The 14,011-nt window shown below is 34.2% G+C and overlaps 1 protein-coding gene across 1 annotated transcript in view; it reads right to left on the reverse strand.

Annotated features, from left to right (window-relative positions):
* LRFN5 (leucine rich repeat and fibronectin type III domain containing 5) overlaps positions 1-13,202 on the reverse strand; it is a 71,084-nt gene extending 57,882 nt beyond the window's left edge. Inside the window, exons 1-3 of the mRNA XM_006835495.1 lie at positions 11,818-13,202; positions 8,246-8,958; positions 3,515-3,558 (exon numbers count right to left, since the gene is read on the reverse strand). Of these exons, the coding sequence (XP_006835558.1) occupies positions 3,515-3,558; positions 8,246-8,958; positions 11,818-13,202 (2,142 nt within the window). The remainder of the gene's footprint in view (positions 1-3,514; positions 3,559-8,245; positions 8,959-11,817) is intronic.
* Positions 13,203-14,011: the final 809 nt, after the last annotated feature.

Here is a 14,011-nt window from a genome sequence, read left to right on the forward strand (position 1 = left end):
GAGGTTGGCCCAAGATAGGGCAATGTTTCTTATTGCTGTGCATAAGGTCGCTATGAGTCGGTACTGACTCGATGGCACCTTTCAAACAAAAAAATATACGAGGGGGTTTCAAAATATTATCGAAAATTGGTATTAAAAGATAATGGATTTTTTCCAGGCACTTTCTGAATCTCCATCATAGATTTTGGCTTTACTGCTTGACTCTTATTTCATATGCTTTCCAACCTTGTTTCTCTCCTTACTCCTGAAACGTTGCTGGTTAATTTCTATTAGTTATTAATTTTTATTCAATCATATATTAACAGTTCCTCTAAAAGAACTGTTTTCATGGTTCCTGAAACTGTAGCAGAGCTTTTATTGTAAAATTTAGAGTTTTAAAACTGACTAGTAATAACCATAAGGAGCTCTGATAGTGTAGTGGTTATGAATCGGGCTGCGAACCTTAAGGTCAGCAGAAAGATGAGGCTTTCTGCTCCCGTAAAGATTTACAGCCTCAGAAACCCTGTACAGGGTCGCTATGGGTAGGAACCGACTCCACGGCACTTAACAACAACAACAACAATAATAACCATGAAATAAACAGAAGTCAAGATTATTAAAAATCAAGCAGCAATGATCTAAAAGACTAGTGTAAATAATTGTGGGATATGTTGTACATCTTGTGCATGCCTACACACACATACATACAGAGCACATACCTTGTTGCTGTGAATACAGCAAATCCTTTTATTTAAGATATTTTCATTATAAATGAAAACTGGACAAGTCTTCCTAGCTGACATCTCACAAATGGCATATGTATTTTTACCTGGCTGATTTCATGCCAAACATAAAGTTCATTTATATTTCAACCTCAGTTTACATATTGATTCACAATTTTATCAGTGATTTTTCTCTCTTTTGTTTTTAAATCATACTAGTGGGATTAGAATTATATGATCTTATTCTATAAGGATTGTACATAATACATTTGAACATTTTAAGCACATTGTATTTCTATACATATGCATGAAGGACTCTAAACAAGAAAGCATTGGGAATGTTCTGGATAATAGAATTGAAAAAAGTGTTTTAATTCCCAGTCCTCAAAAGAAGAAAAATCACCATCTTAGCTGGCATGACTAGCTGTAGAAAACACAGTGCAGTGAATGTGCAGGCGCAAGGGATTTCTGCAGCCCTCTGCCTCACTTCATCACAGACAGTCAAATGTTACTGACAGTGTGAAAGACTTTAACACTAAAAAGCACACAGATCATAGTCACTTAAAATGACATTATGGATTGGTCCTACTGACAGTTGAAAAAAAAGATAGGTCTGCTATAGCAGAAATCACTTACTAAGTACTAAAAAGTTGAGGTCATGTTTGCCGTTGTTAAGTGCCATTGAGTGGGTTCTGACTCATAGCGACCCTGTATAGGATTTCCGAGGAGAGACTGGTAAGTTTGAACCACCAACCTTGTGGTTCAAACCAACCTTATGGTCAAGTGCTTATTCTTCAGGGCCACATAAGCATCAGTAGTTGAGGTCACACGGTAACGCAATTCTAGTGTGGACTTGGCTAATGAGTGAATGAAGTATTGCTACTAAATGATGTTAAAATTATTCTTGCCTGTGGAAAAATTTTTTTTGGTTGTTATTTATTTATTTATTTATTTAATGCCTGTAGAAAGAAAAAAAAAAAATTGGTCTAAATGAGGGGAAATAGTTTCTAGACAGTAGGGCATAACCATTTTTTTAATAAAGAGAACTAAAGAAAGACTCAAACTAAAGTTTCCTAAAATGGTGACATATTTCACATATACATATTCTCCATATGAATCTAATACAATGTACACACTTATGGAAATGAGTTTATTACAGCTTGAAACAGCAATGCACTGGATCAACAGTACTTGCATCTGCGTGGTGGACTATGACTGATTCATTATTTTTAATTTTTTAAATGTATATACCAAATTTTCTATAATTAACATGAATTACTTTAAAATAAAAATGTCATTATTAAAATATTTGATATTTATCACAACAAATCTTTTACAATCTAAAGTAGAACAGAATCCTAAAGAAATTATTTTACTCTAAATTCCACCATGAATAACAATATGGTAAAATGCACATCCTCAATAATGTATAATATGTCCCATGAATATTTTAGAAATGTGAATATTTTGGAAATTATACTAATGAACTAATTTTTTAAATGACCTAGTCAGACACTGGTCTTTCCAGCTACCAAATTGTAATATATTTGACATCAGTATGGACCCTTCTTGTGATGAACTGACTAATAATTGGCTTTCTTCTAGCTTTCTTAAGAAAGCCAAACTTTGAGGTAAGTTAGATGTACAAAGCCAAACACTAAGTGAAGTTTTTAAAATGAAAGAGATAGGAAGAAAGAGAAAAAGAATGAACTAGGGAGAGGGAAACTTTACAGGGAAAGAGAGAGAAAGCTTTTGAGGGGAGGGGAGGGATATGAGAAAGAATGCACCTTTATGAAAATCAATTAAATACAAGAAACGGAACACAAAGCATGTGCCAGACATTGTGCTATTGATTTTATCCAGTGAGCCATCTGTTCTTTCTATGCAACATAAGAATGAGATCCTAGATGAGTGAAGAAATGATGCATGAAAACCTTGTGTTTGACTTAGGTTTGGAATTCATCATGGAAAAACCTGAAAGATTGACCAAGTTATTATTATCTTTAAAATTTGAAATATTAGATAAAAAGACCCCAGTTTTTCTACTAATAAATACATCCATACTCCTTTTGAGAACTTTTAACAGGAGAATATTTTTACTGTGCCAACCTTTAAGCAAATGACTGCTGCTTCCAGCTGTTTGAACAGATTGCTAAAGTGCTGTTCTGCTCTGCAAACACACTTTCTGATTCAATTAAAATGCAGGAATCAAAAACTCATTTGAAACTTAAAAAAACAAAAATACAACCCTTACCCCCAAAACAACCTCCAGAAGATTAATTGGTTGCTGCCAAAAGGAATAACATGAATATTTCATATACAATCGTTTGCTCTATTTTTGAGCTACTTCATTCATTTCAGGTAACAATGAAACACTTCTATTCATCCGCTTCCAATGAGGCATAATGTATCTAAGCTCCTATTAGAACATGAAGGTCAAGGATAGGTATGAATGCATACCTATCAAGCTATTGTACTCACACTTGGAAATATTTGTAAAAATGTATATTATATTGTGTGTGTCTATGAATGATTCCAAAGTCACATATATCATTTTCAATACTACTTTCACTTCTTACAGTAAAAATCACAAATATTCAGCTAGCCAGATATTTCTTTTAAATTGAGAACCTAGAAATTCACTTAACCAAAATGACTTTCAGCATTTACTGTTGAGTATTCTGAGTAAGATTTAATGGAAAATTTCATTAAGTTGCACAAATTAATAACCTAAAAAAAAAATCATTTATAACAAAACAATAACAAATAGCCACATAAGTGCTGAACTACACAACAGGTAACAAGAATCTCACCTGTGTTTCCTGGGCAATCTGGTCGACATTAGTCATCAAAGCATCTGGGAATAAAATTTTCAATGTCATGAACAATTCATTTTTATAGAAACAAACCCCAAAACATTTCTCACTGAATTTTCTATAGTGTTCATTTTACAAAGATTTCTCTAAACTTTTTTTTTTCTTTTTAACTTTCCAGGTCTTGGTTTAATTGCTTTTCATAAAACTTGGCATTTATCTGTGGGCTGATGCATAATACACTAAATCCAAAATTAAAAATATCATTCTAATAACAAAATGAGTAATAAGTAATAGGAAATATGCTTTTCCTTCAAGAGTTCAGTAAGAGATTTAGGTTTATATTTATCTTCCTCCTCAAAGTTAATATCTCAAGTTCAGAATTGCATACAGTTAATATGTAGCATTGTAGTTACAAGTTGGGCTGCTAACCTCAAGGTCAGCAGTTTGAAACTACCAGCTGTTCTGTGGGAGAAAAATGAGGCTTTCTGCTCCTGTAAAGATTTACAGCCTCAGAAACCCTATACAGGGTTGCTATGAGTCAGAACCACCACCACAACCACCAATATGTAAAATGGTTCAGGAGAATATAAGCTAAATTGGGATATATCATTTTACCATGTTTGCCACAAAGATTATAAATAATTCATTTTATAGTATAACTTCATTCAGAACACTCCAAATGATTTCATGTTATAGCAACTGCCAACTTAGCCTCTGTAAAACAGTAAAATACAAAATGCAAACATTGCTTTTAAAGTTCGTGTACATTCTATTTCTTCCCAGAATATTCTCTTTTCAAAGACTCCTAGTCACTAAGATGTAAGACAATGAGGAGAAAGTCTAAGTGTCTAACAAAAAGTTCCTAAAGTTCACAGATGAGTCGGATGGGAAGAGAACAAATATCTCCAAAACTTTGACTCTAAAATTATTTTAGTAAAATATGTCCACAAAGTAACTAAAGCCAATTATCAACTCTAATCTCAAATAATCTGACTCCACTAATACCTGGAAAAAGTATAAAAATGAATTGGCCTCAATGTGGCTCTGTAGGATAAGCACTGAACTGCTTTCTACCAGGTAGCAATTGAAACCAACCGGCCACTCCTTGGAAACCCTATACAGGGTCACAATGAGTCAGAACCGACTTGATGGTACATGACAACAACAACATATACACATCTATCTGTAGACGAAAAATAAAAAATACTCAGCAAATCAAAATTTATTTCTTATTCAAATTTTTAGGTCCCTTTGGATATTTCATTATTCCTTCATGACACACAGATATTAGACATATTTTTAAAGGCAGCTACTATTATAGCAGTTTGGTATTTTCAAATCCAAGGATAGTTATTCAAAAGGAATCCAAAAAGAACACAGAAACACATATAATTATAAAAATATTTGAAATAAATATCTGTTGTTGTTGTTGTTAAGTGCTGTCGAGTTGATTCTGACCCATAGTGACCCTGTATAGGGTTTCCTAGGAGAGGCTGGTGAGTTTGAACTGCCAACCTTATGGATCAAACTGGTTTTGCAGTCCAGTGCAATGACCCACAGTGCCACACTAGGTCCCAAATACCTATTAAAATATATTAAATTACAGACATTGAACTTTGCTAGTTTGTTTTCATATTGAATAAGCTGTAACCATAGTGTAAAATGACTAAAAATAAAAGAAAAATAATTAAGAACAGGGAAGTAAAAACAATATACACTCTGTACATAGCAACAACAAACTGCAGACCATATGTTCAGATGACATAAACATGGCTGGTTAAAAGAGGAATGTAAGACATAACATTAAAAAAGAAGAAGAAGAAGAAGAAACTAAGAAAAGCAAGGGACTCTCTTGTTCATTGTACTATAATCTCTGGATCACAAGTACATTTTGTGCTAATTAATCAAAATTCATATTAGTAAACTGTTCTCCCTGCCCCATTCATTCATTCATTTATCAATTCACTGATTAATTCTTCTGAACAACTAACTAAACCTGTTGCCACTGAGTCAATTCCAAACTCCTAGTGATCGATCTTACTTTACTATATATTTTTTTCTTCAGTTACTACATGCTGTAATTGCCCTAAGCAAAAATGTATTCTTATACTTTTTAAGAAAAAAAATGACCCGCTTGATAAGTCAACCTTTTCTGAGCTTTCAAAAGCCACATATTTTTGAAAGATAGCAACATAAGCTGGAATTTCACTTTGTACACTTGTCAGAACAAATATTCAAGAATTTGGTTAATAGATCATGGAAATGTTCTGTTAACAATCATTTAAAAAACTAAATAGTTTCAGTGGCTCAAGTTAAACAATAAATGTCATATGGTCAAATATCATAGGGTTTAAATGTCTGTGAGAAATAAAGTTTCTTTAGAAAGAGGAGGAAATAATTTGATAACTATAGACAAATGATAAATGTAAAAGAAATTGATCAGTAGCATAGAGTAGATATGCTAAGCTGAGTTCATAGCACATGATTTGAAGCCATGTTTATCTTTGATCACAAACTTCCTCAATGCCAGAAATTCTTTTTTGGGGGATTCATTTCCTTAAGTCTTGAACGCTTTTCTATGTTCAGCTTTATTTAAAAATTATACTGCTAAAAACTAGGAAAAGGAAAAATCAGCTTTTATCACCTGGCACCTTCTGAGAGATTATGCAGTTGATGCTAATTCAAAGTATTTAGCTGGGATTAAAGCATTATTATAGTAATATTGTTAAAACAAAAAAAAACTAGCACTTTGCTTTGAGTAACACTTTTGATTTTACGAAGTACTGACATTCCATTAGTGCAACCTCATTTAATTCTCGCAAAAGAAACCAATGCCGGAACATTGAACAGGTGCCAAGGCTTTGAAACCATGAAAGGTACAGTTTTCAGAAAGGTAAAAGGAGCAGAAGACTTTTGGAAACGCTCAGGGTAACGTAAACCCATTAGATACATTTTTTTTCAAGACTGGCACAAAGTAATCTGTAAATGCCATAATTCTACCCATTTTGATTAGCATCATGGCAAATCATGTATGGTATGATGAGCATCTTTCAAGTTAACATTAATCAGAACTATTTTATATGACTTTACTAGAGAAAAAATAAATTAATAATTCATACCTGTATCTTAAATAATAACCAGATAATCTGAAAAGGTTTGGAAACCATTACTGTGTTTTTAACTCATTCCTTGGGAGTATTTTTCATAGACAAAGTTCCCATCTCATATATTATGGCTACAATTTCATGTTCTTTAACACAAGGTATTATGTCTAAATTACCACACCAGCTTAATTCTCAAAACACATAAGTTCATATGAACCTTGTTTACTGGTCTTTAATAAAACACCAGCAGGAAATATATGATTCAAATTTTTCAGCAAGTATATGGAAACGTAATACAGTCCTTCATTTCAATGAATTTCCAAGAATGGCATATTATCGAACAGCAATATTATTGTCTGACTAAATTTAAAATCCCTTTCTAATGATAGATTACCAGTAAGCTACATGGTTCCTAATTAAATTTCATTACAGCTTTCAGTGAAAACAATAAATACATCTACTCTTAGAGGGAAACATTCAAATACAGAATTACAGCACAGACGGGAAAAACTAAGCCACTATCTGGTTAATGAGCAATGACTTTATATTGCCTATAAATGTAATTTGGATGCCAACAGACGTTTTCTTTTATTTTACTTGGTGATAAAAATAAGCATCTCTTTGCAAAGGTGGCTTTGTATTTTTGTTTCCCTTTTTAAATTGTATTAAAAATATAAAACGCAGTCCATCAAATATGCATTGAATTAATGAAAACACCTTCATATACCCCTATGCATGGCATTCTTCAATAGATGTGACTTAATATATTTTGATATACACAAAACAAATTGCATTCTTTTCTTCTACCTACTGGAAAAACTGTGTTAATGAAAAATATCATAGAAACATTATTAAGGCACCTGAACCAATAACGTTGTTGAGGAGGGTAGTTATGTTAACACCGTATGAGTAGACTTATTGAATATTTTATTTTATATAACATAACAACACAGAGTTGTTTGCTACAACATTTGCCTAAAACAAAGGCAAGAAAATTATCACTGAGAGAAAATATACAGTCTCCTCATTGAAAATTGCCAATTATCCATAGGTCATCCTTCGTAGAAGTAAAGGGGAAAAAATTATGCCAGACTTTTATTTTCCTACGACAACTCTCATTTCTCAATCTGCTATCACAGAATCTAGAAGCCTTTCCTAGAATAAGGGAAAGCATTCCTGCTATATCATACTTTTCCCCTTTAACCACTTTATCTCTGTATGTAATCATTATTCATGTATCTGTATATATTAGCTTATAAAAACTAATATATATAATTATAGATAGCACTTCAGGTTTATGCCATGTATCAGAGAGACCAGACTGGAATTCCAAATTCTAATTTCCAATTTGAATTCTCAAAGTGATTTGTTTCATTAAAGAAGAAAAAGAAAAAAAGTTACACAGTGCTTTCCAATATCCACTCAGAATTTGAAAGAGTTGCTTTTCCACTACGCCCATCAGAACTGGAATGAAATAACATTGCATTCATAGACATGCTTCTTTTAGAAACCAGTCCGCATGAGTTTGGTGAGTTAATATAACAATAGTATTCTTTTAATTCTCCATTCAGGGAGTACCTGCGCCTTGCTCTGGATCGCTCAGCAGGCAAAGTGAGAAACTTACTTGGCTTTGAATGTGCTCTTTTAGATGTGGGTCCTTCTGTGACAGAATCAGGCGGTCGACTAGCTAACTGCAATGCAGTTGAGTTGTTCCTGTTAGTGTTTTGGGATTCAATATTTGTGACAGCTTCACTCTGTGCTTCAGTACCTGGCTTTGTGCCAGTCTTTCTTTTCTGCTTTTGGTACACAGAAGTGCTTGAAGTCCAGGTAGGAGGCAAAGCAGAGGTAGTGGTAGAGGAGTCCTGACTTGAACAAGTTTCTGAAGGCTGGATCACATTGTCATTGGCAACTTTACAACACTGGGCATTTTCTTCAGGCCCCACAGCTTGTTTGGACATGGACTGGGGCAGTGTTACACTACAGCCTTGCATCTGGGCCCCATTAGTTTGAGAATAAACATTGCTGACCTTGGTCACCTTGTGTTGCCCATTATTGTTACAGACTTTATACCGGATCATTAGAATAATGATGAAAACCAGCACAGATGCTACAATAATTCCACCAATAATAATAATCATGGTGCCTCCCAAAAACTGGGACTGCATGAAATGGCAACGGACATAATCCTGTTCCGTAGTAAACTGGATGCAACCCACGACTCTTGTGGCAGTGAGGGAAGTGATGCCATCATCATATATTGCCAAGACACACAAGTCATACATAGTTCCAGCGGCCAGGTTATTGACAAGAAAAGTTTTGCTCGTAGGAGGTATCATTCTGAGGGACAATGGAATTTGTGTTAATACTTAAAAGAAAGCAAAATAAAATACACATACATAGTCATTACGTACGACTTCAGTTTTGTCTCATTTCAGTACATAAAATAAGTACATTATAACAGATATGAAATATGGGGAATGATCTAATCTTATATTTACTCAGATCCAATGATGAAAAGTCACTGTAGGAGTCTGCATTATACTAATGGTGCTGCACTGTGCCTTGACAAGCCTACTAATTACATTGCTTGGCAAAGCAGAACTCCTAATAAAAGCCACTGCTAAAAAATCATTTATGACAAATTGCTTTTGAAAGGTGTGACTGTGACATTATCTGACTACTAAACAAATCCATTTAGCACTTACAACACCTCTGTGACTAAAAGCCAATTTGAAAGAAGGGAAAACACTGACAACGATAGAAACTAGAATGAAAAAAGCATTTCCCAGAATATAGTTTCCAAATCAGTTACAAGCAGCTATGGGACAGTACCTACTAAATCTAAGATTAAGGCACTTTATTTACAGATTTCATGTCTCTCTTATGCCTTCAACATTTGGTTCCCACTATGTTTTTATTCTAAGGGAAGAAGATGAAAATATATGAGTAAGATTATTCAGGAAATATAAACAAGCCAAGGCTGCTGATGAAAACTTCCTTTGGAGATCAGTTTCTAAAGCTTAATAACAGGTGATAGACATCTCTGAATTTGTTACATCTTACCACTTTTCTCTTAATGCCTCTTTTCCAATAACTTTTTTTTTTCATTCTGAGTAGCAATCAAATAGGATTTAATTTGATGAAAAAATTAGATTTTTCCCCAGAAAGTGACTTTTAAGAATGTCAAAACATGACATTGCTAATCTATTATAGGACCAAAACAATGTATCCTAAATGTACCAGAAAACTTTTAAGCCAGAGTAGATACTTGCTATGCATATAAATATTATTTAGTGAGTATAGGATAATGCCAGATATTATAAAATATTTTAATCCATTGTAAATTAATCTTTCCAAGGACTTTACATGGTTGTTGCTTTTTTGCTAAGTCCCATAGAGTTGGGATCTGACTCATAGCGACCCTGTACAGAGTTTCCAAGGAGCAGCTGGCAAGTTGGAACTGCTGGCCTTTAACAGCCCAAACCAACGTTGCAGTTAACCGTATTAACCGGCAATGCTACACCAGAAGTCCTTACATGGTAGGCATAATTATTATTTAACAGGTGACAAATCTTAGGGTTAAGAATTCAAGCAATTTGCTCAAGTCACACAGAATATACTTGTCCTTGCATTACCAAATCTTACAGTTAGTACTAAAAATATATACAATAGCCAGTGGCTCTGTAGGATAAAGCACTGGACCACAAGGTTGGTGGTTCAAACTCACCAGCAACTCCTTAGAAACCCTATGGTCACTATGAATATAAACTGACTCGATGGCACTTAACAACAATAAGAAGAAGGGAGGGTTAAGAAAAGACACTTGTCATTGGCAAACAGTTAAAAATCCCATAGGGCAGGCCAAGCTGACTATGACAAAATCAAAGTACTTTATGCTAATATACATGCATCATTGCCTATATCCCATATTTTAGTATTAAGAGGAATGTCAGACACTATTTAGTCTAATCTCTTCCTTATAAAGATGAAGAAATTAAAAGCCATTGGGTAGAACCTTGCCCAGGATTGATCACATGGCTAGCTAGTCCAATTTTGTTTTCTCTCTAAAGTCACATATTCATTAAAAAAAAAGTACCCTCATTTCTTTACACACATGAATAAAAATCAAATTATCTTCAAGAATTCACTTGGCTACATAAGAACTGAAATGATATAGTGTCTGAGAAGCTTAAAGACAAAAATATATTATTTCAGATCTGTGATTTTACATAATTTTCCATGGATAATAATATTCCATCATGAGTGACATTATATGGAGGGGGAAAACATATATTTCTAAGTGAAACTTGGACAAGATGTGACTATAAATCAATGAGGCTGAGCTTTAGAAAAACATACCAGAAATTCTTTCATTAGATGCAAATTCACCATCAATGTATTTCTCAATTCCAGAGATACGTTGACTGCTCAAAATATATGTAACTTTCTCTTTGGAACTGCCTTAAGAACCAGTGCACATGAGACAACATACACACACATAATTCAATCACTCAGAAAATCAGTCTCATTATTTTATAGTTACATCCTATTTTTGACCAAAAATGGCAATGCCCATCTTGATCACCCACCTTATTCACAAGACTTGTCTCCAAATGGCTTTGGCTGTTTCCAAAATTCAAATTCACCCTCATAAGACGATGATTTGCCACCACTGAGGATATTCAAAATAGTGTGCCGAAGGTTCTAAAGATAATTCCAAAAGTGCTTTGAGCAATGGCAGCATGATTGGGATAATGGTATAGCCTCCCAACGTGACTTCCTTGAAGGAAAGAACACTCATTTGGATGTGTAAGTTCTGGTATGTTTTTGAATTTTTAATTTTATCAATCTTGTTCTCTGATAGTCACATCTCTTTGATGAGGAGAAGAAAAGTAAGCAGGATATTAAATATAAATTTGCAATCTAAGAAAGCACCATTGAAAATATTTCCCCACATGTATTCACCTTTCAAAAGCCTTAGTTAAGTACTTTTTTAAAATGGAGTGCTGTAATTACAATACAAAGTAGCACCACTAATTTTGTAAAAATCAGTACTATCTTAACAACCCACCATCAGCTGCTCGTCAGAACCCCTGTACAGGGTCGCTGAGTCAGAACCGATTTAATGACACTAAACAGCAGCAACATACTAAAACATGCAAGACAATTATAAAAATGTGCTTAAATATTTCTTACCTGTAAACAAGGGTGTCATCATAAGTACCATTGTACTGGATTTGAAACATACGTATTCCAGGGATATTTCTTTGAAAATTAAATTTAAGCAGTGCTGTAGATGAAGTTGCTTCTGCCACCACAATTTTATCTTGACTCATTTTAGTATCACCATTACTACTGCTTGTATTAGAACCTGACTTAGTAGAAGTTGAAATATCTGAAGAACCAGGATCAGGCTCATGGATATGGTTTGTATTATTTAGTAAGTGAGGGAGTTTAATTATATGAAGATCCATTGTTTGTGTTGCTTCCCCAGCAGGATTGGAAGCAATGCAGGTAAAAGCACCTGTATCCTTTACAGTTGTTATAAGAATGTCAAGTGTTCCATTATCATACACCAGCGATCTAGTTGCGTTTGAAATAAGCTTCCCTTCAGGAGAAATCCAATGAATTGCAGGTTCAGGATCTCCCCTGGCTTTGCACCTCAGTGTTGCCCTTTGACCTTCCAGGACTCTCATCTCATGCGTATGGCGAGTAATCAGAGGAGGCTCACACAAAAACTCTTCTTCAGGAATTGACCAAAAATAGCGACCAGTTAAAAGTGCAGGAGAGGCACAAGTCTCTAGGTCATCTTCTCTCGACAGACGTCTCAACCACAACAATTCACAATTGCAATGCAAAGGATTTCCACCAAAGCTTAAAGCAAAAGTAGATGGGCTTATGATTCCTGAGGTTGCTAGTACCTGGGCTCTCTGAAAGAGAGGATCAGGTGGTAACTTCTGCAATTTATTTGATGTTACATCTAGCCGAGTCATCTTATGCAAGTGAGAAAAAGTTCCCTTAGGGATGTTGTCAATCATATTGTGATCCAAACTAAGAGTGTGCAAGCTGACCATCTTTTCAACAGCATCCCAAGGAATTGTTTCGAGATTATTATAAGACAGATCCAGTTCCTCAAGGGCAAACACATCATCAAATGCTGTAGAAGAAATTAAAGTGAGCTGATTGTTGTTCAATATCAAATGATGGAGATTGGAAAGCCCACTGAACATATCATTTGTAATTTTAGTCAATCTGTTGCTATTCAAATGCAAAGCCCTCAGATTTCGTAAATCAGCAAAAGCATGAGGTGTAATAAAACTTATTGTATTCCTGGACAGAGTCAGGTCCACCAAACTGGTCATATTGGCAAAATCTTTTCTTTTAATATTTGTAACAAAATTGTCTGCCAATCGTAGTTCCACAGTTCTTCTGTCAATATTTGGTGGAACAAATAAAAGCCCTTTCTTGGCACAAAGGGTTGCAAGATTAGGAGATAAAATCTGACAGACACAACGCTTTGGACAGATCTGAGCTCTCACTGCTATGCCAATGAAAAACACATAAAAAAGAATTTTTTCCATTGTAGAATCAGATTTAAGAGCCTGTAAGAAAAAACACAAATAAAATGGTGTTAACATTCAATCATTTGTTTAATTTTCAGATTCCTTCTAGAATAGTCTTTTTCATACAAATTGGAACACTGAAATGATTTATCTACTTACTTATTTAAGAAGTATTAAATACTTCGTGCTAGAAAATATGATGGACACTATTACTGATGTTCAGTTGACTATGACTCATAGTGACTCTGTATAGGGTGTCCGAGGAGAGGCTGCTGGATTTGAACTGTGACCTTGTGGTTAGGAGCCCAGAGCTTATCCTATAGCACCACATCAGGACCCCATTGTTGACTGAAGGGATGAGTAATATACATTCATGGTCTCATGAGGGTTAAAATCATAAGGGGAAAATAAAGAAATCAAGAGATTATTATAATTCTGTAAATTAATTGGCACTTTGAAAGTATGTCTTGTATACTCTATGTTTGTGCAAAAATGAAGCACAAAGTCTAGAATGGAGGGCTGGGAGTTTAGGAAAACCTTCCTTAAACACTAAAGATAATCTTTTTAGACAAACAAATTCAAAAAATTAAAGGTTTAAAGATATATTTAAGGATTTACAAGTAGTTGAATTAAGTAGTCTAAATAGAAACACTAAAGAACTATAGCTGTTATTGACCAAATATTCTGGCACCCTTTGAAGGTAATTAACTATTGATTAATTTTTATTTATCTTAAACCTAGCATCCTAACTTCAAATACAGCATCACATGCTCAAAAACAGTACAGATGAAAATTTAGCATAAAAACCCTGAGCTCCTTAAACATAA

This window comes from Chrysochloris asiatica, unplaced genomic scaffold (genome assembly GCF_000296735.1).
Source record: "Chrysochloris asiatica unplaced genomic scaffold, ChrAsi1.0 scaffold00017, whole genome shotgun sequence".
NCBI lineage: Eukaryota > Metazoa > Chordata > Mammalia > Afrosoricida > Chrysochloridae > Chrysochloris > Chrysochloris asiatica.